A 26,365-nucleotide genomic window follows, 5' to 3' on the forward strand; every position below is an offset into this window, starting at 1 on the left:
CGTGTGTTTATGTTCAACCTAATGCTTAAAGACAGACAGCTATAAACAGATTCGGCATCTACATACTGTTATATTTCTTGGTATTTTTTTTTTTACTAATTAATATATTATGGAGAGCATCTACAATAATATATATAAATCTACCTCATTCTAACAGATAACTTATATTCCATCATTTGACCAATGGTTAAAGATTTCATTTAACCATTCATTTAATGGACATTTTGGTTGGTTCCCAGATTTCTTTTTTTCTTACAAAGAATGATATAATAAAAGGATATATATGACTTTATATACTATTTTGAGTATATCTATAGGTGGATGACTGGGCCAAAGGGTATGTGTATTTCAGGTTTTATTTATATAGGTATTGCAAAGTACCCTCTGAAGAGGTTGCCACAATTTAGACTCCCATATCAGCTGTCAAACTTTAAAATCTTCACTAACCTAACGGTATAAAATGGAGTTTCATTGTCTTATTTTGCTTGTATTTGATTACATGCCATGTTAACCAGTTTTCATATACTGCGTTTACTCAGCCCGGACTGCCATAGCTAAATATTATTGACTGGGTGGCTTAAACAACAAGGATTTATTTCTTCCAGTTCTGGAGGCTGAGAAGTCCACGTTCAAGGTGCTGGCAGATTTGGTTCCCCAGTGAGGACTTTCTTCCTGACTTGTGGACAGCTGGCTTCTTACTGTGTCCTCACACGGGGGAGAGGGAGCTCTGTCTCCTTCTTATAAGGCCACTAATCCTGTTAGGAGGCCCTACCTACCTAACTCCCAAGGGCCCACATCCACATACCTTGACACTGGGAGTCAGGGCCTCAACACATAAATTTTGAGGGAGACAAACATTCAGTCTGTAACAACTATAAACTACCCGTTCATGCCCTTCATCCCTATTTCCACTGGGTCGTCTTGTCTTTTTTCTTACAGATCTGTGAGAACTCTTGGTAAGTGAGGAAGATCGGTCGTGTAGGCTGCATTGTAGAAAGAAGCGCCTCAGTTTTCTGCTTCAGTCTTTACACGTCCTATTACATTAGGGAAGGAACGATGTTCTGGCAGCAATTTATATGGCTTTGTGTTGCCTTCACCATGATTCAGTCTTCGGTTTTGCTGCTTAGCACTAACCCAGGTCTTGCTTTTACTCTTCATTTCAGGACTATTGTATCTCAGAACACTTAAAAGTTGTCCCCTCTTGCCTCACAAAAGACTCCTCGACTATCAGAAAAAAAAGGAGGATGGAGGGTGGTTCCGGGGACTGGGAAGGAGTGGAGGTGGGGGGGTGGGGGGGTTGCAGGGGGGAGGGCTGGGCGGCTCAGCCATCCAAAGCCCTTCCTCCCTCCCTTCCTTTCTTTGACTTGTTTCTTTCTCCTTTCTCTTTCCCTGCATTTACTCCCTCCCTTCGTTCTGTTTTTCTCTCTTTCCTTCTGTTTCTGGCTGTGTACTATAAAAATACATGTCTGGAGCTTGTGGTTGGATTCCCACCATGGGACAGAGATGGAATTTCAAGTCATTCACCATAATTCAGCTATAAATTAGAGAATTCTTATGAAATAGAATAGGATGGAATGCGGTTTCGTGTTTTCTACCCCCCCCCCCCACCCCGGGGACCCTGCCCAATTTGGCAATAGGGGAGCTAAATTAGGGGTGGGATTAGTTCTAGGAAGTGGATTTTTAGTATAGCTGCATGTCTAATCCACATGCAAATATCACAGACAGTGCCTTAGTGTATCTGTGTTAATGAGAAATCAGGACGTCGTGGATAACTGAAATCCCCAGCTGTGTCAGAAATATACTTCTGCTTTGTTTATCTCAGTTATCCTTCTACTGGAACTATCAACGTGGATTTATTTCTACTCATTTTACCGGTCTGCTTCCACCAACAAAACAGGCAGGAAGGCAACATGTTGCAGAGGGGAAAAAAAGAACCCTAGAGGAGGAATCGGGAGACCTCAGTTTCAGTCCTGTTTGTGCCTTCACTAGCCTGAGACCATGGGCAAGTCAAACAGCTTCTCAGAGTCCCTGTTACTTTCCTGTAAAAGGGACAAAGTAACACCAACCTCCCAGGGGAGCTGAAGGGCCCTGTGAAGTGTAGCCTGGAGCTAGAGCTGCCTTTGCCATCAGCCCATCTCTATGCGCATGGCCTGTTTGCAGTGCCCTGCACAGAGAAGGTGCTCAGCGAATGCCTGTCCGCTTTGCTTTCTCATCCTGCAAGTACCAAGACACTGCATTAGTGTCCCGGCGCTGTTGTAACAAATCACCACAAACTCAATGGCTTAAAATAACAGAAATGTATCCCCCCACAATTCTGGAAGGCAGAAGTTAAAAATCAAGGTGTTGCTAGGGCCGTGCTCCTTCCAGGAACGAGGGGAGAATCCTCCTTGCTTCTTTCAGCCTTCCTACAGGCTCCCAGCACCCCTGCTTGTGGCTGTGTCACTCCAGTCTCTGCCTCAGGGGTCACATGGCCTTCTCTGGGTCTTGCAAGGACACTTGGCATTGGATTTAGGGCCCACCTGGAAGATCCAGGATGATCTCATCTCAAGATCCTTAATTACATCTCCAATGACCCTTTTTCCAATTACAGCCATATTCGCGAGTCCTGGGGGTTAGGACGTAGACATATCTTTTGGGGAGGGCCACTATTCAAGCACTACACACACTTTAGGGATTACTTTATACATCAAGACTGTGGCCTCATTAGGCACATTTTTTTCCAACCACTTCAGAGAATCCCACCATCAGTTTCATATTAATAAATCAAGAGGTGTACAGGAGGAGAAGAAAGAACAAAAGCTTGTTTTTGTTTGTTTTGTTTTGTATTTATAACCAGGCAAAAAGCCTTCTCTCCTGGGTCCCCACTTTAGTACTGAGGAGTTGAGGGTATTCGCTGGTTGTGTGCCCATCCCCCACCTCCTCGCTGCACAAGTACTGGCGGTAAGGAAGTGCAGCCACCGAACCTTCTGTCTTGCCCTTGCTCTGACCCCATCTCCCGCTGGCTCCACCCCACATCACCTCTGACCTCTCTCCTTGGCTCTCTGAACATGGCTCCCATAGGCTGGCTGGCTGACATCCAACTGTGGGCTTAGCCCTCTGGTTAGAGGTTTGTTTGTTCCCTGGGTTTCCTCGGCTCTCCCACTCACCCTGCCTCCGCTACTCCCTGAAACTTCAGGAAGCCCACTTCAACTATAAAGGTCATCCAGAGACCACTCTGTGCCCTGGAATGGCACAGTTGAACACAACTGAACAGCGGAAAGAAGGTGGTCGCAGTTAAGCCCCACAGCTTCAGAATGACTGATCACCTGAGGGCAAGGACTCGCCGGTCCCTTTTAGGGACCGCAGTGCTGGCCACGGCAGTGGCTAACACAGAGCGCTTCCTTCAGGCCCACCAGCTGGGTTCCCTTACCAAGTCCTCACCACCACCCTCTAAGGTGATCTTAGCTCCATCTCTCATTTCCACGGAGTATGAAGGAGTTCAGCCTTCTTGGGTTTGTGCCACCAAGAAGACAATCCCTGGAGCTTCTCACTGCACAGAGGCACTAGAGAAAGAACAAAACTGAGAAAGGTCCTTGGGCTCTTGGGCCCAGCAATGCTGCCAAAAACCAAGACCTAAAAACAATTTAAAAAGCCAAGGTAATCTGGAGGCATTTTTACACTTCAGGTGGAAGCCCGAGGTTCACGGAAGAATCGCACGGGTAGGATGTTCCAGGAGAAGGATCTAGAAGGACAAGAGCAGCTGTCAGCTGGGCAGGGAGCAGGGAGCGCCGCAGCCGCAGGTGTTGGGAGCTGGGTAGACTCGAGTCCAAACCCCGCTGTGGCGATGTCCCAGGTCCCAGACAACTGCGGCAGGTCCCAGGTCAGCTGAGAAACCTCATCCCTACAAAGTGAGAATGGTAGTAACCAGGGCCGCCGTGAGGGACTGGAGATTACACAAGATATCTGGTACTGCGTGTGTGCCTGGAATTACAGCTATTACCACGATTCTCCCTCCAAGGCCTTCTTAACCCACCCCCGTCCCCACCCCACCCAGCCAGGACAGCAGGGACCCGCCGTGGCCTCCCCCACCCTTATACTAACTGCATAGAGTTCTGCTGCTGGGCCCTGGCCATCTGTGTGGATCTGGGGTGCTTCTCCCCCCACGGTGTAGCATGTCTGCCCAGAGCATGTCTGCATAATGAACAGTGAACACAGGCTTAGCACCCTGGCCTTGCATAGCAGGTTTCTGTGACATGACCACTTAAGTGAGTAGGAATAGAGAATCACCCTCTGGATAGAACTCTAAAACTTTTTGACACTTTCCACCTCTTCTAATTCACCAGGGAAGCAAGAAAAACTATTATTGTGGTTACTAACAAATAGGTATTTAGGGCCATGCTCCCCGCTATGCACATGGCTGACCCCACTTACATCTTACATCCCCATGAGGAGGTACCGTCCTTCTCCCGGACACAGTGAGGCTCAGAGGTTCAGGAACTTCCCAGTCACACTGCTGGAAGTGGTGGCAGGGATGTGACCCTAGGCGTCTGGCGCTAGAGCAGGGCCTCTAGACTGTGGTGTCCCATGGCCTATCCCGCATGGAGGCCTGGGACGCGTGGTCTCCGCAGCAGTTAAAGGGAAGCCCAGTCGCTCTGGCCTGAATCCTGAGGCTCTAAACCGGAGGGCAAAGAGGTGAGGGCACCATGCTGAGCTCTCTAAGGCCAAGGCACCCAAACGAAGGACTGCATTTTGACTTTTGTGGGCCCGAGGCACTTTTGCCTTTATGTCTGTTCCTCCGTTTAAAAAAATAAAATTATATTTATGAGTGCTTTGGTATAAAGACAAATATAACTCAAACTGGATTATATTCATTTTGTTCTAAGACCCCGTGACCCCGTGCCTACTTACGCCTAACGGAGAAGGCTTCCACGTTATCCAAAGCCTTTGAGAGTGAAGCAGGAATGGGTGTTCGGGTCTCCTAACCGGCCTCTGTCTCCGCAGGTCCCGCAGCGGATGGCGGCGGCCCAGGGCGGCCCGGAGGACGGCGGCGGCGCCCCGGGCGTGTGGGGCGCCTGGGGGCCCTGGTCTGCCTGCTCGCGCAGCTGCAGCGGCGGCGTGATGGAGCAGACGCGGCCCTGCCTGCCGGGCTCATACCGCAGCCGCGGGGGCCGGCAGCCCGGAGCCCCCGCGCGTGCCTTCGCAGGCCACGTGGTGTCCGCCGTGCGCACGTCGGTGCCCCTGCACCGGAGCCGCGAGCAGCCGCGCGCCACCGCGGGCCTCGACGCCCGCCGCCAGGGCCCGGCGCTGCGGGGCAGCCGGAACCCACTGGCCCGCGGCCGCGAACCCACGGCAGAAAGAAGGTACACAACCTCGGGGATCCCGCCTGCCCAACCCTGTCCCCATTCCTGTCCCTGCCTGGACGGGCCATGTGCGCTGTCCTGCAGGACAGATTGCACGGTTAATGCTTTGCTTCTGCCAGGTGGGGAGGAATTGTTGGCTCCACGTGTCTCCTTTCATCTTTGGATCCATTTTGCTGCCTTTTAAAGCACTGAGCATGTGTCTCGCCACCCCAACCCCCACAGTGCACGCCTTCCTGTGGTCCTGAGGAGGCCCTTAGGCGTCAACCTTAGGGGAGCCCTGTGGAGGGGTGGCAAAGGGAGGGGATCCAGAGTGCCAAGATCTTGGTTCCAGGGCTCTCCTGGTGCAGAGGGCAAGGGAGAGGCCTGGACACAGGCCGTGTGGATCTGAGCTGGGGATGCAAGGAGTCTTCTAATCCAAGTGCCCATGAAGAGTTTTGAATCCTTGGAGGAGTTGAATTCTGAGTCTTAGATGATCCGAGGCTGTAGGTTTCAGGATTTTATGGAACTTTTCTAGAAGGTTCCTCCAAAGAATTTTGAGTGAACACACTGCTTTGAGGATATTTCTAATTAAGGACCTAGACTCTTTTTAGAGTTTTAATAAAATATAAGTTCTAGAAATTGAATAATGGCATCAAAATAGTTATATAGCTCTAAAAAAGAGCCTCCCATAGCTAGGCTGGTGTAAATATGGCAAACTAGGCACTGCCCATGGGAAAGATGGAACTGCAGGAGCTGAGAACAGATTGCCAGTGAATTAATCTACTGATACTTACAGATTAGCCAGCATTCATTCGGTCTTTGTTGGGTGCCCCAGGTCCTTGACAGTTTCTGAGAGAATATTAATACAAAAATATTAACAAGATGCAAACATTTACAAGAAGAACAAAAAGTGTAAGATATGCTCTCTATGCTTAACAAATGTATCATTTCATTGTCAAGGTAAATTAATGGCCACCCCAGGCAGGGCACAGGCATGTCAGGTGGGCCGCCTAACCCTCTGGGCCCTTGCAGTGCCGCATCAGCTTTGATGGCCACCCCTTCCCACTGTGGCTAGATGCTGCCTGAGAGTCCTCAGCCCAGAGCTGTAGGCTGTCCCTGCCAGCCACCTGGAGCAGGAGAAGAGATGCAAATCATACGCCCTTCCAGCCACATGCTCTTCAAGGTCTGGTCAGTAGGAGTTTGGAAAAAGAGGACCGTTTCACGGAGAAAGAGCTTCAACTGAATTATGAAGGATGAACCAAATGCACGTAGAAAGAAGTGGAGAAGTGTGCACTCTGAGGCCTGGCACGGCCTGTCAGTGGGAGAATAAGAGAGTGAGCAGCTGAGGAAGGACGCTTTCTTCTCTCTTCCTGTGTAGAAACCCAGGTAGCCTCCAGTGTCACTCTGCAACCGAGGGCCTGCTACTGCCAAAGTTTGAGGCTTGAATGTTATCTCCTTTCAGCCAGTCACAACCCCATAATAACGCAGCTCCCCATTTCCTTATCTGAAATGCTGATGGCCAGTGCACTTTAAAATTCAGCACTGCTCAGATTTAGAAAAGTAGTTCAGGGCCTATTTCTCATATTAATGGCATTCCTTCTGTGGTGTGGGGCAGCATCCCATAATCAAGCATATTATTGTTCCTGAGGGTGAACCATCAGAATGTTCACATCAAGTAGGATAAAAAAAAAAGACCATAAATAAATATCTTTATGTCTGCTAAGGTCAGGTCTGCTGCCCTATGAGTTTGAAGACCAAGTTGACAAAAACGTAAAAAGAAAAGGAAATACAAAAACTCGGTTTTCAAACTTCTTGGTTTCAGTATTGCAGATTTATAACAGCTAAGGTTTATTGAATGCCTGTTCTATGCCAGGCACTGTTCTATTCACTTTACACTGACCATTTTATGAGATAGATGCTAACATCATCCCCGTTTTAGAAGTGAGGAAACAGAAGCCCAGAGAGGTAGAGTATTCTGCCCGGGACCACACAGCTAGGATGTGAAGAGTTAGGACTGGAATCTGGGCAGAACATGCTCTAAGGACCTGAGGAAGTAGATGTTACACACAAAGAATCTGAGGCCTATGAGGTAAAACGACTACCTACCCAGAGTCCTAGGGCCATGGAAAAGCTGAGATTTGCAGGTGCTGCCTAGTCCCAGACCCCTGTATACTCAGGGACCTCTGCTTCAGCCTCTGCCTAAGAACCTGGAAGAGCTCTCCAGGGAACAGGCTCTAGTTGGCTTCAGGCCTGGGCTGCAAGCATTCCGGCCCATGTGTTTTGGCAGCAGGAAATTTTTTTCTTCTGACTTATTGACAAGGGGCCAGTTATTGTTTACTATAAAGTTCCTCTAAGTTTTTATCATGCTCTTATAAGTTGACAGTTTCAGATGAAACAATCTAAATATTAGCCTGGGAGGCCTATGCTGCCGACAAATGTCATGCTCTCTTCCTGGCTGACAAAAATCACGTTTGTTTATATTTATCAGTCATTAAGAACTTGCATAGTATATGTGACCCCAGAAGAAATGTCAGCATGTTCTCTGGATGGCTGTTTGCTCTGCTCTCTGTTTCAGGTTTGAGGTTTGAGGCAAAGGCTGTTAGAGCTTGGATGTTTAAGGAACTGTGAGGTTGTTATGCTAGGCAACTGAAAACTTAACTGGAGCCAGTTAACAAATAAAACAAAACCATTCATCCTTCCGACAAATATTTATTAAGCATCTACTATGTTGTAAGGCCCTGAGACAGATACAGTGGTGAATAAAAACCAGGTTGGGGGCCTGAAGGCTCTTACCAACAGGCTAGAGCAGCTGTTTGCAAACTACCATTTTTTTAAGCATAAGAATACTTTCTGCAAAGTCATTCTTAGATGGAGGCTCCATTTGTCACAGACCAAAGCTGAGCTGATCTGGTTGAAGCCTCAGAGGTGTCAGTATAAAACCAGATGAAAATGGACCAGTGGTGGTTAACCTGGGCTGACCATTAAAATCCTCTGCCTATCTTTTAGAAATCTTGACACCCTGGTCACATCCCAAACCAATACCCAAATCACTAGGGGTTATGCTCACACATCGATATAATTCCAGTACAGCCAAGGGTGGGAATCATTGGTTTGGAAGTACCTCTTTGAAACTTCAAGGTTCCATGGAAAAGAATATGGGAATCAAGTAGTGTCAGGAGAATTTTCCAGATTCATTGAGCACATATCAGAATCACTTGCAGTGGGGTGAGGAAGCTTGTTAAGGGTAGATCTGCCCAGTCGTTGTCATCTCCCTGTCCAATGGGGACTCCGTTTTGTAGGTCTGTGGTGTGGTCTACGTAGCTTCATTTAAAATGCTTCTGATGTTCTCCAGAGTTTGAAAACCACTTCTTTAGAAACTTAGACAAGACATGTATGTTTTGGAGCATATCCTATGTACAGGCACTGTATCAAACGCATTATAACATTTAGAGTTTATGTGACCCTATGAGGCAAGTAGGTACATTCACATTTTACAGGCAAGAAAGCTGAGGCTCTAACTTGCTCACAGAGTTCAGACGAAACAGAGCCAGAATTCTAAGTAGATCTGTCAAAGTCCAGCATAAAGTTCTTTTCACTGAAACGGGTATTCTTGAAATGGATATTTTGAAAGTGAGGCTGATTGCTTCCAACAGGTGTGGTCAGAAAAGCTTTTGGGAGGGTAGATAGTTTGAGTCACATCTTGAAAAATGGATGGAATTTGATAGTCAAGGCTGAAAAGTGAACTCTTTCTTTCTTCCTTTTTTTTTGCACAGCTTTTTTTTTATTAAAGTATCATTGATACACAATCTTATGATAGCCTCACGTACACAAAGCAGTGGTTCAACATTCACCCATATTATCAAGACCTTACTACCTCCATTGTGGTCACTACAGCATAGTAAGATGTCATGGAGTCATTAACAGCATCTCTTTCTGGTATCCCTCCTAACCAGGGAAATATTTGAATCTAGTCCAAGGTGCCAAAGGAATTAAAAAAAAATTGCAAGCCACAGTCACTCTCCTTGGAGGCCTGACACTGTGGTCATGGATCAATGGCAAATGCCCAAAATACCGCATGTGCCGGAAAACAGTAGAGATGTGCCCAGAATTCAGGAAGATGGGAAATCCTTGAAGGGTGGAGTAGTCAGGGAGGACTACACAGGGCAGGTAGGATTTAAACCCAACTTTGATAAATAAATAGAATTGACTTAGCTGGCATATATTTGGAAGCCTCTTGAGTCCTCTCAGACTCAAGTCCATTTCAGACCTTTGTCTCATTAAAACACACACATACACCCTACAAATCACATTCCAGAAGGCCTGAGAAATAATGTCAGTATTTACTGGAGCTCTCCCAAGGATCCTGAGCTTAGGTAATTTAGCTTAACTTCTCTGAGCCTCAGGGGCTTCATTTTTCAAATGAGAGGAATAATAACACCTATCAATGGAATTGTTGAGTAATTAATGAAATCATACATTCATATTACCTGGTCCATAATGGGTGCTCCATAAATTGTGACTGTATCTCCTGCTAGGGGCTTAAGGGCTGGGTGTTAGTGTGTTGGAGTTCCAGCTGGACCTCTGGTCCTGTAGGAAGGGTTGGGTCGAGAACTGGGGCCACCTGGGAAGACAGGGAGGCAGGAACTGAGGTTGAGTCCATGAGAGTCCCGCCCTCACAACTTGGGTGCAGCCAGGATCCCATGGCCTGGGCACCCTGCCTTCTGCCCTTTCTGGGTGTGACCAGCTTGGAAATGCCCCCCACCAAGGGTGGTCTTCCTGGCATTTAACCAACACAGTGCAGCCTGGGGAGGCTCTGCACTGGGGGAGTCCAGCCTGCAGGTCTTGGCCAGCAGATTCCATAATGGCATCCAGCCAAGTCCTCCCACCCTCCATGCCCAAGGCTGTGTGCTTGTGATGGCTGAAGTTCAGGGGCTGGGGAGGCAGGGTGTTAGGGGAGTCGTGCAGTGCAGGGCGTTCTGCCGTGTAGCCACTCACACTGGTGAAACTGGAGACACTTCTCAGCAGGAGAGCCTTGCCCCTCAATTTCAGGAAATGGGTACCTGCAGACTGCAGGGAGCTGGAAGGAGCCTGTGTAACTGTAGGAGCTTCCCTTTGGTAAACAGAACAGATTTCTCCCCATTCCCACAGTGTCCTGGGTCCATGTACATGAGCTTACAGAACATTCACCTGTTGAAAATGTCTACGGGCCAGTTTAATGGACAGGCTATGAAAGCAGAGCCCATTCCTGTTTGAGAAGGACTTCAGGGGACTTTTTCACCTCTGGTTGCCTAGGAGCCTGCAGACAGGGAGGCAGTTCCTTCCCAGAGGGCTTCCTGTGCTCACCTACATTAGCCAGTTTTCCTAATGATTACACATGGGAACCAGCTGGATCTGGGCACTGGGATGCTTGATGGCTGCAATTCAGAGATTTTTACAATGTGGGGCATGCCCCCCACCACCCCGCTCCCACCCCCAACACCAGCAGACGTTGCCAAATGAAGAACTTTCATCTGCTGGGAATTGTTGTAGGAGCCTGGGACATGGAAGTCACACATCTGAAAATCATGGCCTCTGTGACCAGTGGGTGGAGCGCGTCACCTCCCTCAGGTATCAGCAGGAGGCTGCAGAGGGTGGGCTTCCAAGAATCTCCCAGAGAAGTAGAGCTAGTTTGTTCCTGGGAGCTCGTCTGGCTGGAGCCAGGATTCTGTTGTCCAGGCTATGCAGACCCCCATCTCAGGAGCGGTTTTGTGGGCAGTTCTCAATTATTGTTTTTTTTCCCTTTGAAAAAATTTTGATTATTTGTTTTCAGTCTATTAGCCAGACCTTCAGATGACAGGGGAACAGGAGCTAATGCATCCTGAGAGGCTGCAAATTGAATGATAGTGAAGACCCCTAAACACTCACTGAAGGGGGCAGAATGCCTGCCACATGCCAGGCCCACTGGCAGATGTTTTACATGCAGCATTTTACCACATCTTCATCATAGTCTTGGGTGGTACTGTTCCCAGTTATGGATGACAAACTCAGGGGTCAGGGGGAAAATGTCTAGTTCAAGGTCACAAAGAAAGAAGGCAACACAGTCAGGGTTTAAACCCATCTGTGTTCCTCCTTAAAAGGCTTTGAAAGCCTCTTTGAAAGTCTTTTTCAAAGTTAACACTCATCAATTAAGCTAAGTTTGATAAACTAATAACTCTCTGAGATGACAGGCGACATCTTTCTTGAATTTTACCCCAAAGGTTTAGTATAGTTTATATAGTAACACTGAAACCATCGCCAGCATGAGCTCCAAAGTCCATGTGCGAAGTCCAGGGGAACACCAGCTCGTCGGCAGCTACCCTTGAGTAATCGTCACAAAAAGATATTTGCTTTTAAAAACTGCCTCTGGACCCCCACGCTTAATTAATAGAGATGAACTGCATATTACCATTTTCTACTGTGCTGTCATTTTAATTCAGTCAACATTCCTTGTGTATTTCCTGTGAACCAGGCACTGTGCTGAGCACAGGAGGGGTGCACAGGTGAAGGTGTGATTTTCAAGCACCTTCGTGTCTAATGGGGAAACAGCCCAGGGATGACCCCCATGCAGGAGTGTAATAAGCATTCCATCTGTGTGATGAGCAGAGGACTGTGGGAGCATGGGGAGGGACAGCTCATTCTTATGGGGTCAAGGTAACTTCATTGCACAGGGTACTTCCTTGAAGGATGACTTTGCATTTCTCAGGCGGGAAAGAGCTATAAAGTGCTTCGTATGGATGGGGGATGACAGTGGTTTGGTGACACAGAGGGACAAGAAAGTCTCCTTGTCCTCAAGGGGTTCCAGCTGGTGGATTAGGGGAAGAAGACATGCAAACTGACATTTATAAGACCAACGGCCCAGGGCACTCTTAGGAGGAATGCTCAGGGTGTGGGGAAGGGGGCTGAGAAAGAGGGAACTTGGGGAAGGCCTCCCAGAGGAGGTGATAACTGAGCTGAGTTTGGAGGAAGAAGGATTCTAGCAGAGTCCAGGAGCGAGGCAGGCATTCCCCAGAAAGCAGATGGCAGAGGTGGAGACCTGGAGACATGAGTGAGCCTGCTGTGTTCTGGAAATCCTCAGCAGTCTTACGGACTGGAGCACCGGCTTGTATTTGGGGGAGTGTCCAGGGGAGACTGGGGAAGGCACAGGCTTCCTCCCAGGGGATGACTACCAGGCAGTCCTAAGGGGGTTGAACGAGAAATTATTTGAGACAGCAACCCCATAAACATGATGACCAACCATTTTAAAACAAGACTATGTCTCCAGTGGACATTTGGTCCAGTTCTCTCCTTAATGCTCTTGTGATTTTCAAAATGTTTGGCTGTGCCAGCCCCTGCCCCCATCTCCATAAATCCTCCACAGCCAGGGATTACTGACAGCGGGGCTCGGATTGCTGCTCTAGCTTTGTAATAGGTGTGCTAGTTTCTTATTGATACTGCAACACCACAAATGTAGTGGCTGGAAACAGCACAAATTTATTCTCTTACATTCTAGAAGTCAGAAGCCTAAAATCAAGGCTTTGTTTCCTTCCCTTCCCTGCTTCTAGACCCTGCCCGCATTCTCTGGCTCGCAGGCCTTTCCTCCCTCTCCTGAGGACCCTTATGATTGCACGACCCCACTCGGATAATCCAGGGTAATCTCCTCATGTCAAGACCCTTAATCACACCTGCAAAGTTCCTTCGCCACCACATAAGGAAACATTCACATGCTCTGGGGATTAGGATGCAGGCACCCCGTTGTGGGGGGAGCATTCTCCAGCCTACCATAATGTACTTGCGTTTGACAATTTCTGTGCCATTTACCAGCCACTTCCTCACATCATGTCTGGTAATTGTCTATGGGAAATTCAGCAGTACTGTTTCCCAGAGAAAAGAAAAGGAAAAACCACACATTCCCCATCCTACCCTTAGTGTTCTTTGGACATGCGGGATTAACCAAGGACAGTGACGATAATGAAGTTAGAGATAATAGCCGCCCAAGGCGACCAGCGTAAGGAGCTGTGTGCCCCAGGTCCAGAGCCCAGGCCCTGGTTCCCATCTCTCATGAATGCTTTAATCTTGGGCAAGTCACCTCATTTCTCTGTTCCTTAGTTTACGTGTCTGTAAAATAAAGGAGTCCCATTCCATTTATTAAGGCCTTATGCCAGATACCGATGTGCTGTTGAGGCCCAATTCCGTTGTAAATGTTCCGACCACTCTCCTGCCGTCAGAGTAGTGGAAGGAGAAGGTGGCCAGCAGACGGCCTCCAGACACGTTTTAAAACACAGTCTGGAATGTAATGCTTTGTCTTCTTTCTAGATGTGTCCGCATCGCTACCCTTCAAATGCCTCTGTTCAGACTTAGGTCTCATAGAAGCCGTCCACACGCCTGACCTTCTCTTTTTGATCTCCCCCTGGGCCTCGGCTCATTTCTACTGGAAGCATTCACATTTCTTACCTCAAAGAAAAAGCCCTGGGCTGGGAGTCATTAGACCCCACATCCTGGCTCAGCAACCATCATTTGCTAACCAGATGACCTTTGGGAATCACTTACTCTTATCTATAAAATGTGGACAATTATCTGTTCTCTGTCTACCACAAGGCCCATTGAGAGGGTAAAATGAAGTAACAGCTATAAAAATACTTTGAAAACCATAAGATACTGTTCTAATATGGCTTGATTATTATATTGTCATTGATTGAATAATCTTTGGGTTTTAAAGCCTTGTGTCTCTGTATTTTTTGTATGTGTGTGTGTGCACATGTGTGTGTTCATGTGCTTGCACATGGACTCACGTGTATGGAGTACGTGTGTACATGGGCATATGTGTTTTCCTTGAAAGGTCCATTTGTTTTGAAATAGGGCGGGCAGGACCAGACCTAGACCACAGGCTTTACTTTCCCACCTCCCTAGGGAATGGTCTGTGCCTCTGGGTAGGAATCATTTGTTTTTTTTCATCTCCTCCTTTCCTACCCACTTTCTTGGAGGCTTTGCATTTCATCATTAATAACTCTGGAACAATATGTTATTTCTGCCCTGAGGGCTGGGGAGCCCTGAAGCTGAGGTAGGGCCCTTTCATGATGCCAGATAGAAAACTTGCTGTTAATTAAACTTCACAAAACCACATGCCATTTTCCTGACCTGCAGTGGATACTTAGGGAGTCTTGTTACAAACAGGGTGTTAGAAACCACATGGCAAAGAGAAGGGAAATCTTTGGTCTTGTCTGCATTTCTTGGAGAACCTCCATGGTGATCCTGGGTGGTGAGCTCAGAAAGTAGGTATACTATTTGAAATGCACACTGCATGTGTTGGTGTTTTTTGTTTTCTTCCTCTATGGAAAGTTTTGTTTGTTTACTTTCTGAAGCAGGATTTCCCAGGATTGTCTGACAAGAAGTTACCTGCCAATGCTAACCAGATAAATGGTGTTTTCGTACACTTGGGTTTCTCAATCAGAAACCTTGGCCCTTTTCAGTGAGAGAGTTTCTGCAGAGCTGGGCCCTCTGGTATGTACATTTCTGCCTGTAGGTTAGGAAAGATTGGAGCCAGATTTTAAGCTTGAGTTACTCTGATCTCAGATAAGGCTCCAAAGAGCCCTTGTTCATTTCTTGTGGCATTTCATTAAGTGTCAGAAGTATTTCATTAGTTATCAGAACAAAGATCACATTTGCCCTAAGAATGCTGTGTTGAACCCTCTCCAAGTCATTCATAACTCTGGGTTCCAGAAAAGAGATATGATGGGCTATGGAAAAAGCCTGACTACAACATGCGTGTCCCAGAAGGGAGACCTCAACTTTGCATCTGGGACCCCCAGGGCTTCTCCTTGGATGCACGCCTGGTGGCAGCCTGAAATGCCTTCACGTAAGGATGAGAGGGGGTCACATCCTTTATGCGTGAGTTATTGTCATTTCCTTTATTCATCCTTTCTGCACACATTGGGGATTCAGTTGTGGGATGACAACCATTTTTACAGCATCTACATGTGTTCCATGTGTTACTTGAGCCTCAACCAGCCCCATTTTACAGTTGAGGACTCTGAGCAGAGGTCGGGGAGCCCCAGCATCCCGCTTCCATAAGGGGCGGAGTAGATCTGAAGGCAGGGATGCCTGACCCCAATGTCCCATTTTTCCCACTGCTGCTCCGAGCCCATAATGTGGGCCCGGGAAATTCACCTGTACGTGCCAGGGCTTGGGCGCCACTGCTGTGGCCTCCTTGTTGGTTCTCATGGCAAAATGCTCACAGACCCTTTAGGGCTTCTTGAGGCCTCACTTTGCTCAGCCATCCACACGCCCTTTCCTGGATATGTGGTTCTTCTGACTCCTCACTATTAACAGTCACAAGAGAAATCGCAACTCATGCTTACTGAGGGTTTACTGTGTGGTATAGTAGAGGCCGAATGATGTCCCCCCCAAAAGAGAGCAGGTCCTAATTCCTGGAGCCTGGAAATGCTAACTGATTAGGGAAAAGGGAGTTTACAGTGTGATTAAGTTAAGGGTCTTGAGGTGTGGAGATTATTTTAGATGACACATACAGGTGAGCCCTAAATGGCCTCTAGAGGGAGGGAGCCTGGCCCTGCTCACAACTTCATGTCACCCCATTGATACTGATTTTGAACTTCTGGTCCAGAACTGAGAGCGAATAGATTCCTGTTGTTTCAAGCCACCAAGTTTGTGGTAGTTTATATAGCAGCCCTAGGAAAAGAATGCACAGTGCAAAAGGCTCTGAGCTAAACTTCAAAGGACCCCTCTGTATAAAACTCTTGTCTGAATCATTCCTTTTTTTTGTATGAAAAGAACTCTGCACTTAGGACTCTGGGTCCCAGAACTGACAGTTTGCAGAATAGAGATTTGAACCAGAGTCAGGCTCCAAGCCCCTGCTCTTACCCACTGTTTTCCTCCTTTCCTTCCCCTTGACTCCTTTTTCACGCTGATGCCTCCTCAGGCAGGCCTCGGTCAAGATCAGGACTTGCCCCTAAAGCGTTCCTTTTCCTCTTTATGGTTTGACCCCCAGTCACACGATATTGTCTTTATTTCTTCAAGAATCTTTTTTACTCCGAAACACTCAGTCCCGCTGTGGATCCAGCAGCCATTAGCTAAGATTTCCCTTTACCTTGGTGTTTGGAACACAGTTCATTGGGCACAACTGCTGAAAATATGTTCTTCCTGGATTTGGAAGGAAACAGTAATTTTCCCCCCTTTTTTCAGTAAATTCTTAGTTCAAACATTCCTTTTTTGTAATTCTTTGTGAATGTCATTTGGTATTTATAAGCTGTACTATATTGCAGCTGTTTAAGCTCCTTAAGAGCTTACCATTCATGCATTCTGTAACATTTGTTAATATTACAATAATATCTGTTCACACAGACTTACAGCTAGGACAGGTTGTTTAATGACTTGTAGACTCAGTTTCCTTATGTATAAAATAGGAGTAATGACTCACCCTGATGTTTGCAGTGATGGTTCAAAGGGATACCAGCCATAAATAAATTTCAATAAATTATTGACATCTGAATACTGAACTTATCTATTTAAATACACAGTGTTAAATATTTTGAAGGGAGGGTAAAAATTCTAGAACAAATCCCCCTTTCCTTCTGTTAACTGAGGGCCATAGACTTGCTCCTAAACAACCTTCTCTAATGCAAGGAAGAAAATCATGCATTATTCTTCACTCATGATTATTATACTTGAAACAATTCCATATTTATAATAAAGGAAAATATGAAATGACATATGGTAAGTGGGTACATAGAAAGTGTTATAAAAATTCAGAGTGGGCGAGAGATCCAGAATAGAAGAGGAATTGCATCCTCCATTGCATCTTTCATGTAAAAGATGCTCAACAAATCTAAGTTGCATTATAATCATATTGCTGTTGTATTAATGAATTCAGTAGAACTTACAGAAAATAGTCCTTCCGCTTGCTTCAACCTGCTGGGGGTCAGCCTCTGGGGCAGGGGGCACTGTTTGAGGTCCCCCCCGGGGACAGGGGTTGAGAGCTCACATTTGCTTAGCGCCTGCCCCCGCTGACACTGTGCCCCACAGGTAATATCATTTGGTTTCCCCTAGGCCCCTGGGGTCCTGGATGGCTGCTCAGGTTCAGATTACAGCACATACCAGCAACAGGTTTGGCCCCCGGGATGGCCCCTCTCATTTGCACTGGAGAAATGAATGTGTTTACTGTTCTTCATGCAAAGCTGGCTCCACAGCATTCAGCCCACGTTTGGCTGGCTGCCTCTGCTGTGACCCGCGTGTGTCAAGGTTGCAGGCTCTGTGTCTCCCCCTTTTGGGACACTGCAGCTGGCATGGTAACCACCATTTACAGAGTGCCCACTGGGAGCCAAGCCCCGGGCTAGGTGCTTTGCCTTTATCATCTCATTTAATCCAGCGACAGCCATATGAGGTAGGCACCATCATCCCCATTTTACTGCTGCAGATAAGGGATGTGGAGTGACTTGCCCATGATCACGCAGGTGATTAGTGGCTGATCAGGCCTATTTAATGGAATCCTGGCTCCTCCTACTATCCCATGTCACCAGCTCTGTCCCAGTTGGTCTTATATCCCTCACCTTCAGGGATGCCCTGCCCAGCACAAAATAGGGTGGTGCTCTCATCTCTGCTCAGAGTTCTCTAATGCTAACTCAGCCCTAACTGGAAATGCCTCTCTGTTCTATCTCTGCTGGCTCATTTTTCACCTTTATGTGAGTCAAAAAAAAATGCCTCTTCTCTGGCCAGATTCCTCTCCCCACTGGGAGGACACCCCGGATGTCAGGACCCAGATGGCCTTGTGTAGTGAATAACCTGCAGGTGGCCTTTGGATACCCTTGCTTCCTGTTGGTCTGAAACTGGCTTCCTTGGCTACCCACTCACTCGCCCTTATTCCACCCCTCTGAGCCCACCTGACAGTCATTCCTGGAAACTCAAGATCACGCAGAGGCTCGGCAGCCCCAGGGAGCAGTATGATGACTTGTTCTTAGGGTTGCCCGGCTGATCTTTAAGCACGATCCTCTGGACAAGGAGAAGCGGCCTGATGGCATAGCTGGGGTCAGAGCCCAGGTCACCTCCTGGCATCACTGACCCAGAAGGGTTGGGTCTGTTCTGAAGGCTGCTACTCAGTTTTATTGGTAGGGGTGTGGGGGGGGCCGCCTCATGGGCCCCACTTCCTGGGAGGGAGCGGGTGGGTCCCTGAGGGTGGGGTCTCCTTGAGGCTGGGCTTCCTGGTGCTATAAGGGCCTTCTGAAGTCAGAGTTGTTCCCCAGCCTCTTCTCTGCTTCCTTTGCTTGTGTCCTGGCTCCTGGTCGTGCTCCTGAATCCACGTGTGAGGATACCTCTTTCCCTTCTCTGATGAGCACGAATCCTCTCTTCCCGCTGGGTCCTCTCCCCCTCCCCTCCCGCTTCCTCCCCTCCCCCACTTACAAGCCTTTGGGATTCCTGTGCCCTGAAGGCTCGGAGCAAACCGGTCAGCAGACTCTCGCTAGTGTTCAGATGCAGATCTGTAGTGCTGTCCGGGGAGCGGCTGCCGAGCTGGGCAGACCAGCTACAAGTGAGAGTGTGCGCAGCGCGGTGGGAAGCCAGGAAGGCGTTTGTTTTCATCGTCTTAATTTGTATTTCCCTAAGTGGTCAGGGTTTTGAATCTTTTCTTCTGTAGACACCAGACAATTTATTGCCTAGAACAGCCCTGGCAGAAGTTTCAGTCTTCGGAACTTCTAAGAAGACATATGCACTCAACCTAAGCCATTCGCTCACAGCCTCTTTGAACTTCGCACATGCTATCCTTTCTCCCTTTGGCAGGTGCTCACAATGGAACAGGGCGAGTTTCGGAACACTGGGCCCTTTCCAGTCCAGCTTGCTTTGGATCGGCTGGCTCCTTGGTGAACGCACGTTTCTGCTCTTCAGCTGCTGCTCCGCCTCAGTCTACCTCCCCTGGAATTCAGGCTCTCTAGGTGGTCAGTGGTTACTGACTTCTAATTTCACCGGCTCCCTTTGCTTGCCACCGAGATATGTGGGGCTGTCTTCTTGCTTCTTGGAACTCAGAACCTATCGTCTCTGCTAATTGATCCAGTCTGGTAGCTGTTACTGGCCCGTTGGTTAGAAATGTCGAGCTGTTAAGCTATGGTCTCTCACATGTGCTGTTTCAACAAACATTCACAGAGCGCCTCGGGGTGAGACCCGCTGCTGGTCGCAGGGCTTATGCACACAGAGTGAGAAGTGAACAAGCCTTGCCCTTCTAAGGCAAGAACTAGAAGACTTGCCAGGGAACCAGGCCTTTGACTTAGCCACGTCGACAAGGTACAATGTTCGTGCTATGGCAAAGGGGTGTACAGACTGCCCCTCAAGAGCACATACAGGGCCCTGATGTTTATGTTGGGCCTGCAAGTTGATGGGATAGAATTCCAGGTGGGGCCTTGGAGGCACAAGAGCTCAGTGGGCTTGGGAAATGGCCAGTGATCCCTTATGCCTGCACAGTCACAGGGTTGGGGCAGGAGACAGGGACAGGGGGAGGGACAGAGAGGCTGGAGGTGAATCTGGGAAGATGGACTGAGACCAGATGATGAAGGACATACCATGGTATCAAACCAAATGTGCCTCAAAACCATCTTGGTTTGACCTTGATTTTCTAGACAGAGAAGAGCCACAGGGGTTTTTGAAATAGAGGGCTGGAATCAGCGCTGTGTTAGAAGGACAAATTCAGTGGAGAGGGAGGTCAAAGCTGTATACAGTTGCTGACCCTGACTTGGGTGCCTACTGGGTGGGGATGCCCACCAGGGTGTCTGTCGTCGCCACAACTCCTGAAATGGTCTCACCAAGTCATTGCTGTTCTTTAAGTAGGCTTGTCGCCCAGGTATATTCAGACTCAGAAGTTCCCACCAGGGCCTGAGGCTGGCGATGGCCTTTGCCAATCTAAAATCTTTCTGGGAGTAGATGACTTTTCAGTAATTAACAGTGACATTTCAGAAGAATATTTTGTCCCCTGTTTCTGTCCCCGCAGTCTTTGGGACTTAACAGCCTACTTTAACGTGGGTATTTTATATTCCATCACAACGTCTGCAGATTTAAGCATCAAGGTAACTAACTTGGTTTCCCTGGTGGTGGTGGTTATACAGCCAACACAGCCTCAGGGTGGGTTCTGACCGGGCAGTTCTTCACCTGCTTCTTCTGACCTTCCCCACATCCATAGTTACATTTTAAAAAATGCAGTGGAAAACAGTTTAGTGTTTTCCTTTTTTATATCACTTTCATATATTGAAAGCCTGTGCAGGAGGCAACCAACATGTTTTGTGGTCGGACAAAAGGGTGAGAAGTGGCGAGCCAGTGGTCTCCACTCCACTCCCTCCCGTGTCTGCTTCCCAGACCAAGGTTTGATTTGTGTCGGTTCAGGAATGTATCCTGCGTATGTATGCACTTGCATGTAGTGTATACATGTTTTCTTTCCTTTTCCCACCAACAGGAGTGTGGATATCCTCCGTTTCGTGTTCTCAGAGGCTTGTTCTGTCTTACTTAACTGTACTGGGAGACCGTTGTGGGTCTGTATCTATGCATCCGCCTTATTCTTGACACCAGCTTCACCGTACTCCAACATATCCATGCCCCATAAATGAACAAGTCCCTTTTCCCCTATCCAAGGACACATAGGTTATGTTTCAGATTTATAATTTACAATCACAACTCAGAAATGCAAACTGCGATTTCTTTCTCTGTGACTGGACTTGGTTCTATGGTCGCTGCTGCAGGAAAACTGCCGATTCCGGGAGACTCAGACGCTCAGACACTTCCCGTAAAACATGACCGGTTCAGGGTTTATGCTCAGCTCAGTCAGGTGTCTTGGCCTTCCTCACATTCTCTTCTTCTCCCTGCGGGTGACCTGGCTTCCCAGCTGAGGGGTTCTGTGCGGCCTGGGTGAGAAGGAGCAGGGTGTCTGCTCTGCTCCACTGGCTGCCTCCCAGCCTTTGCAGGAGCTGCTGCCAGTCTCCATGAAACCCCCTGGGCTGACCCGCCAGTGCTCAGGTGGGCCCCGCCACCCCGCCACCTCCCTCCCGTGTCCTGGTCAGGTGCCACGCTGCAGATCCTTGTGTCTCAGGAGCCTGAACATATCTGGGGTTTCTGCTGTGCCCCACCCAGGCCTGAGCCCTGTGGCCTGATTTCTAGTTACCGCCTCTCAGTTCCTCCCTCATCTGCCTGCTAGTCAAACTCTTCATTTCCTTTGGTTTGAGAAGATAATCCCAGGGTCACAGGACCTTCATCATACTCTGTGGTGTGCACTATACCTCCGCTCTCTCTGCCCCAGGCTTTGCCTCTTGTCAGACAAAGCCTCGCTTTTCAAATTCAAATTCTAAAGAGACCTCTCTCCCCTCGTGCTGATCTTTGAGTCTTCTCTTCCCTGGCTCTGTGAGCCTCAAGATTACTCTAGAAGCCCTTCATGGAAAAGAAGGGATTTCTGAGAGGGAGACATGCACTGGCTGCTTCCTCAAAACAAACAAAAGTTGTCCTCCGAGGGGCATTTCAAGCGTTCTGCCAGGTGAACAGGGCTCTCCTGAGGACCCTTGCGCCCACACCTCGGTGGGCCTCTCTAAGGCTTGGATAATGCCTAGGGTGTGATGCCCACAGTCCAGCATCTTCAAAAATGTCTGTAAAAGCCTCTTGAAAGATGCACATAATCATACCAGTGGATTTGGAAAAAGCAGTTCACTTGATAGTAATTGTAAATGACGTCTCCCTCCCTTCTTTCTGAGCCTGAAGTGCCAACTGGAAAGGCTTTGTTTCCTCGATGGGAAGAGAAAGGGAGGAAGAATGTGCACATTTTGGAGGCTGGTATAGAGGCTCCGTCAGACGCAGCGTCTCTCCGTGAATAATTAGGAGTCTATGATGCTTTGCTTCTGATTTCCTCAGCCTGTCTTAGATGCCAAGATGGGCCAGGTAAATTCGCCCCAAACCATTGGCTTAGGAAGAGTTTACTGTTGATCTATATTAACAGTACAAAGTGCAAATATGCCCTAAAGCATCACTTTTCATCATATGGAGATTATTCATTCAGTATATTAAGATTCAATAGGATCTTAGGGTTTCTCAACAGCATCTCATATGGGGATTGCATCTGTCCTCGACTCTGACAGCTATTCCAGTAATAAATCATCTTCCATCTCATAAGCCTCTCTCCCATCTTCCCCTTTGGAAGAACAGATTTCTCTTAACCTAGCAATTCAACTCAGGTAACTAGCTGCAAAGGAATGTGCCTCTCTAAACGCTGTAAAGCCAGAACCTTCCAGATGAAGCAGCACAAGGAGACTTTCCACGGAGCAGGGGCGGCTGTTCTCCTTGCCAGCTCACTCCATGGAGTGCCAGCCTCTCCAGGACCCTCAGGCCTGACTCCTGACGCCTAGGCCGGTCCCAGGGGCTGCTGCTCCGCTGGACGCTGTGGCCCATGTGTGGCTCGTGTTAGCACAGCTGAGAGAGGCTGGGCCTCTCACAGAGACTTGACTGAGCTCTAAGGGAAATAAACACGGGGAGAATAAGAAATACAAACAGACTGGCTTCTGAGGGCAGGGTTCTCTCTCTGCCCATTCCACTCTGGACTGGAAATTAAGAAAAGAGATGGGAAGCCATCCTCTCTAGCTGCAAGCAGCTGAGAGACAGCCTTGCCCGGGTGGCTGTCCAGCTCTGACAGACATGCATGGAGCACCCTTGACCCCTTAATTCTTGCATCCTTTTGAGAATGAAGGCCAAGTCCCAGCCCCTGCTGGGTCCTCCTTTCCATTCCAAAAACCTGTTTCTTCTCTGAGTGTTCCATACCAGAAGTGATCCCACCTAGCAGATGAGACTTCTGCAAACAGGGAGGTGGCCTTATCTTCAGTGCCACAAAAGTTTCAACAGTCTTTTAATGAAATATCACATTTCATATAACAAATTAGACAAATGTAATAACAGGAAGAGGAGATTCTCCCTTTATTGGTGAAAGTAGTTTGAGCCATTCATTCTCTATTTCAGTTTTGCAACAGTTACTGAACACCTATTATGTGCCAGTCATTGTACTAGGCTCTAGGGCTGTAAGACAAATAAGACATACTCCTTACTCTGAAGGAGCCTATAGTCTGGTAAACTAAGGCAGACTAACAAACAGCATTGTAAAAGATTATTGTGCTGTGACAGTTACGTGGGGGCCAGTGGAAGGACAAAAGAGAAGGACCTAGATTCTGTGGGGTTGGTGGGGGTGGGTTTGGGCCAGGTAATATTTCACTGAGGAAGTAACGCTTCAGCCGAATCCTGAAGGACGAATAGGTAGGGGAGCCGGGAATGGTGGTGGGAAAGGCGGCCTAGTGGAGAGATCAGGGTCGAGCAGAGTACAGAGAAATAAACTGGCCTGTTTCACTGGGAAACTCCAAGGAGCGTGGTGTGCGTGGTCTGTGTGGTGCCAGGGCTCTGACAAGAGGGGCAGGAGGAGCCACGTTGTGCAGGCTGGTGGCTCCGCCATGGAGTTTAATGGATGCAGAGAGGTAGGGAGAGTGGGATGGGTGGTTGGTGGGAGTGAAACAGCAGTGGTGCTCACAATGTGATCTGCAAAGCAGCATCAGCATCTCCCGGAAACTTGTTAGAAATGCAGGTTCTCAGACCCCACCCGGGCCTCCTGGGTCCGACTCCTTGCAGGTGGAGTTCAGCGGTCGTATTAACAGGACTCTCAGGTTGTTCTCATGCTTGCTCAGGTGAGAAGTGCTGAGGTGGAGATCACAGGAAGAACTAGAAGGAAAGCAGTTCTGTCCAGGGAAAGGTGATGAATCGGGGCATGAAGGTGTTGAGTTCGAGATGTCTGTGGGAATGCATGGACAGAACTATCGACGTGGGGTCCCAGCATCTCCTGGGAGCTTGTGACGGTGCAGGATCAAAGGCTCACCCAAATCAGGAGCTGTATCTGGACTGGATTCCTAGGGGATCTGTGGGGGAAGCAGACCGGTCTAGAGGTCAGTGGGGGCGTGTGGCTGATGCTCAGGAGCGGGGGCTGGGTGTGGTCAGGCAGAGGTGATGGCTGTAGCTGCTGCATTCCAGGGGACGTGTGTAGAGTCGGGGAGAGGGAGCCTAGCTGTGGCGTCTTTGCTTGATGCACCACACTGACTGGTCAGGACGAGCATCATAAAACTGCACATCACACATGACAAGCCCCGGGATGGCAGCCAGACTGTTGTAAGGAAAGTATTTTATGTGCTTGTTGTCCTTTCCAAAATGCTATTTGCAGCCATTATCTCAGAAACAACAATTTCCCCGGGACCCAGAATAGGTCATTGGAAGAACTGGGACCGGAACCTGGTGTCAGAGCCCTTACTGTCCAGTTCTCGTCATGGAGCCACGCATGGGGGGTGGGGGTGGCTCTGCATTTACTTATGTTGTCAGGGCTGGAAAAGTAGACAAGCAGAGAAAACATCACATGCTCAGTAGATGCTCAGAGAAGTTGCCCAATAAAGTTTTGTAAAGGCTGTTGGAACAAATTATGGAAAACAAATGATAAAAACTGCTCTCAGATTCAATAAATGCATTCCTGCTGGTAATCTCAATTTGATCTTTAAACATCATTAGAAGTAGATAAGATGGGGAGTGTTCATGCTCTAATTAAAAAAAATAGTAACAGCTTTATTGAGATATAACAGACATACCATGAAATCCACCATTGAAAACATCTAATTCAGTGGTTTTAGTACATCCACCAGGTAGTGCAACCATCACTGCTGTCTCATCACAGAAATTCCATCACCCCAAAAGAAACCCTGCACCCTTCAGCAGCCAGCCGCCCCCTGCTTCCCTGCGCCCGGCCCCTGCGACCGCTAGCCTGCCTGCTCTCTCCACGGACCCGCCTCTTCTGGACACTTCCTGTCAATGGAATCATACAGCATGTGGCCTTTTGTGTTTGACTACTTCCACTTAGACTGTTTTGAGGTTCATCTGTGTTGTCGTAAATAGCAGTACTTCATCCCTTTAGGGCTGAATAATAATCCATTCTTTGGATATTCTATGTTTTGTTTATTCCTTCATCAGTTGATCGGTATTTGGGTGGTTTCCATCTCTGAGCTATTATGAATAAAGCCATTATGAACATTCATGGGCAAGTTTTTGTGTGGACATATGTTTTCATTGCCAGGTCATATGGTAATGCTACATTTAGCTTTCTGAGGCACTGCCAGATAGTTTTCCAAAGTGACTGTATCATTTTACATTCCCACCAGGAATCTGTGATAGTTCCAGTTTCTCTGCATTCTCTCCAACACTTGTTATTATCTGTCCTATTTATTATAGACATCCTACTGGGTGTCCTCTCATTTTATAGGTAAGAAAACTGAGGGTACATTATTTGCCAAGGTTCATAGAGCTAGTAAGTGGCCAAGCTAGAACTTTCTGTTTTTTCAAGTGAATACTTGGATAATGCATGCTCTGTGCTAGGCATTATTTAAGTCTTTTGCTCTTAAGTCATCTAGTCTTTAGAACAAACTCTAAGGAAGGCGCTATTATCATTATTTGTAAATGCATTTAGGGCCAGCACTGGGCCCAGAGTGAGGCCCTTGGGCCCAACATTTAAGGAGGCATTGCTCTCAGGTTCCACCAGGACTTGCATGGCCCTGAGAGGGAGCGTCTTGGTAAGTGTGGCGTCCTCTGTGCTTCACTGGCTTCATTCAAATCCTGGCCCTGTTTCAAACGGAAGCATCGGAAGATGGAGTGACTTACCGAGAGTTTCATAAATAGTAAATGACAGAGCTGGGGTTCAAACCCAAGAAATCTAACTTCAGACTCAAGTCATTAACCACTAAGCTGTGCTAACACCCATGGCCTTGCTCTTCAAACTGGGTTTTTTCCCGTTCTCTCTCAAGGCCTAACTTTCCAAAATTAGCCAGAGCTTTGACAAGTAGGGAATCCAACGTAAAATCCCAGAGATGGGTTATGAGGAGAATAAGCAGAAGCAGTGGACCTCACGGCTCCCACTCCCAGGCATCTACAGCAGGAGCCCCCGGAAGGGTTAACTGGACACATAGTTTCCCTTGGCCACATCTGTGCTTATTATCCCAGCTCTGCATGAATCTGCCCAG

General features: G+C 48.0%; 1 protein-coding gene across 2 annotated transcripts in view; it reads left to right on the forward strand.

The window, feature by feature from the left end:
• THSD4 (thrombospondin type 1 domain containing 4) overlaps positions 1 to 26,365 on the forward strand; it is a 528,195-nt gene that overhangs the window by 77,687 nt on the left and 424,143 nt on the right. For both annotated transcript variants that reach the window (XR_012120776.1, XM_073212115.1), the window contains exon 4: positions 4,981 to 5,339. Coding sequence is in view for 1 of the 2 variants with exons in the window: in XM_073212115.1 (XP_073068216.1) it covers positions 4,981 to 5,339 (359 nt within the window). In the remaining variant the exon portion in view is untranslated. The remainder of the gene's footprint in view (positions 1 to 4,980; positions 5,340 to 26,365) is intronic.

The sequence above is a fragment of the Manis javanica genome, chromosome 8 (assembly GCF_040802235.1).
Source record: "Manis javanica isolate MJ-LG chromosome 8, MJ_LKY, whole genome shotgun sequence".
NCBI classification, from domain to species: Eukaryota; Metazoa; Chordata; class Mammalia; order Pholidota; family Manidae; genus Manis; species Manis javanica.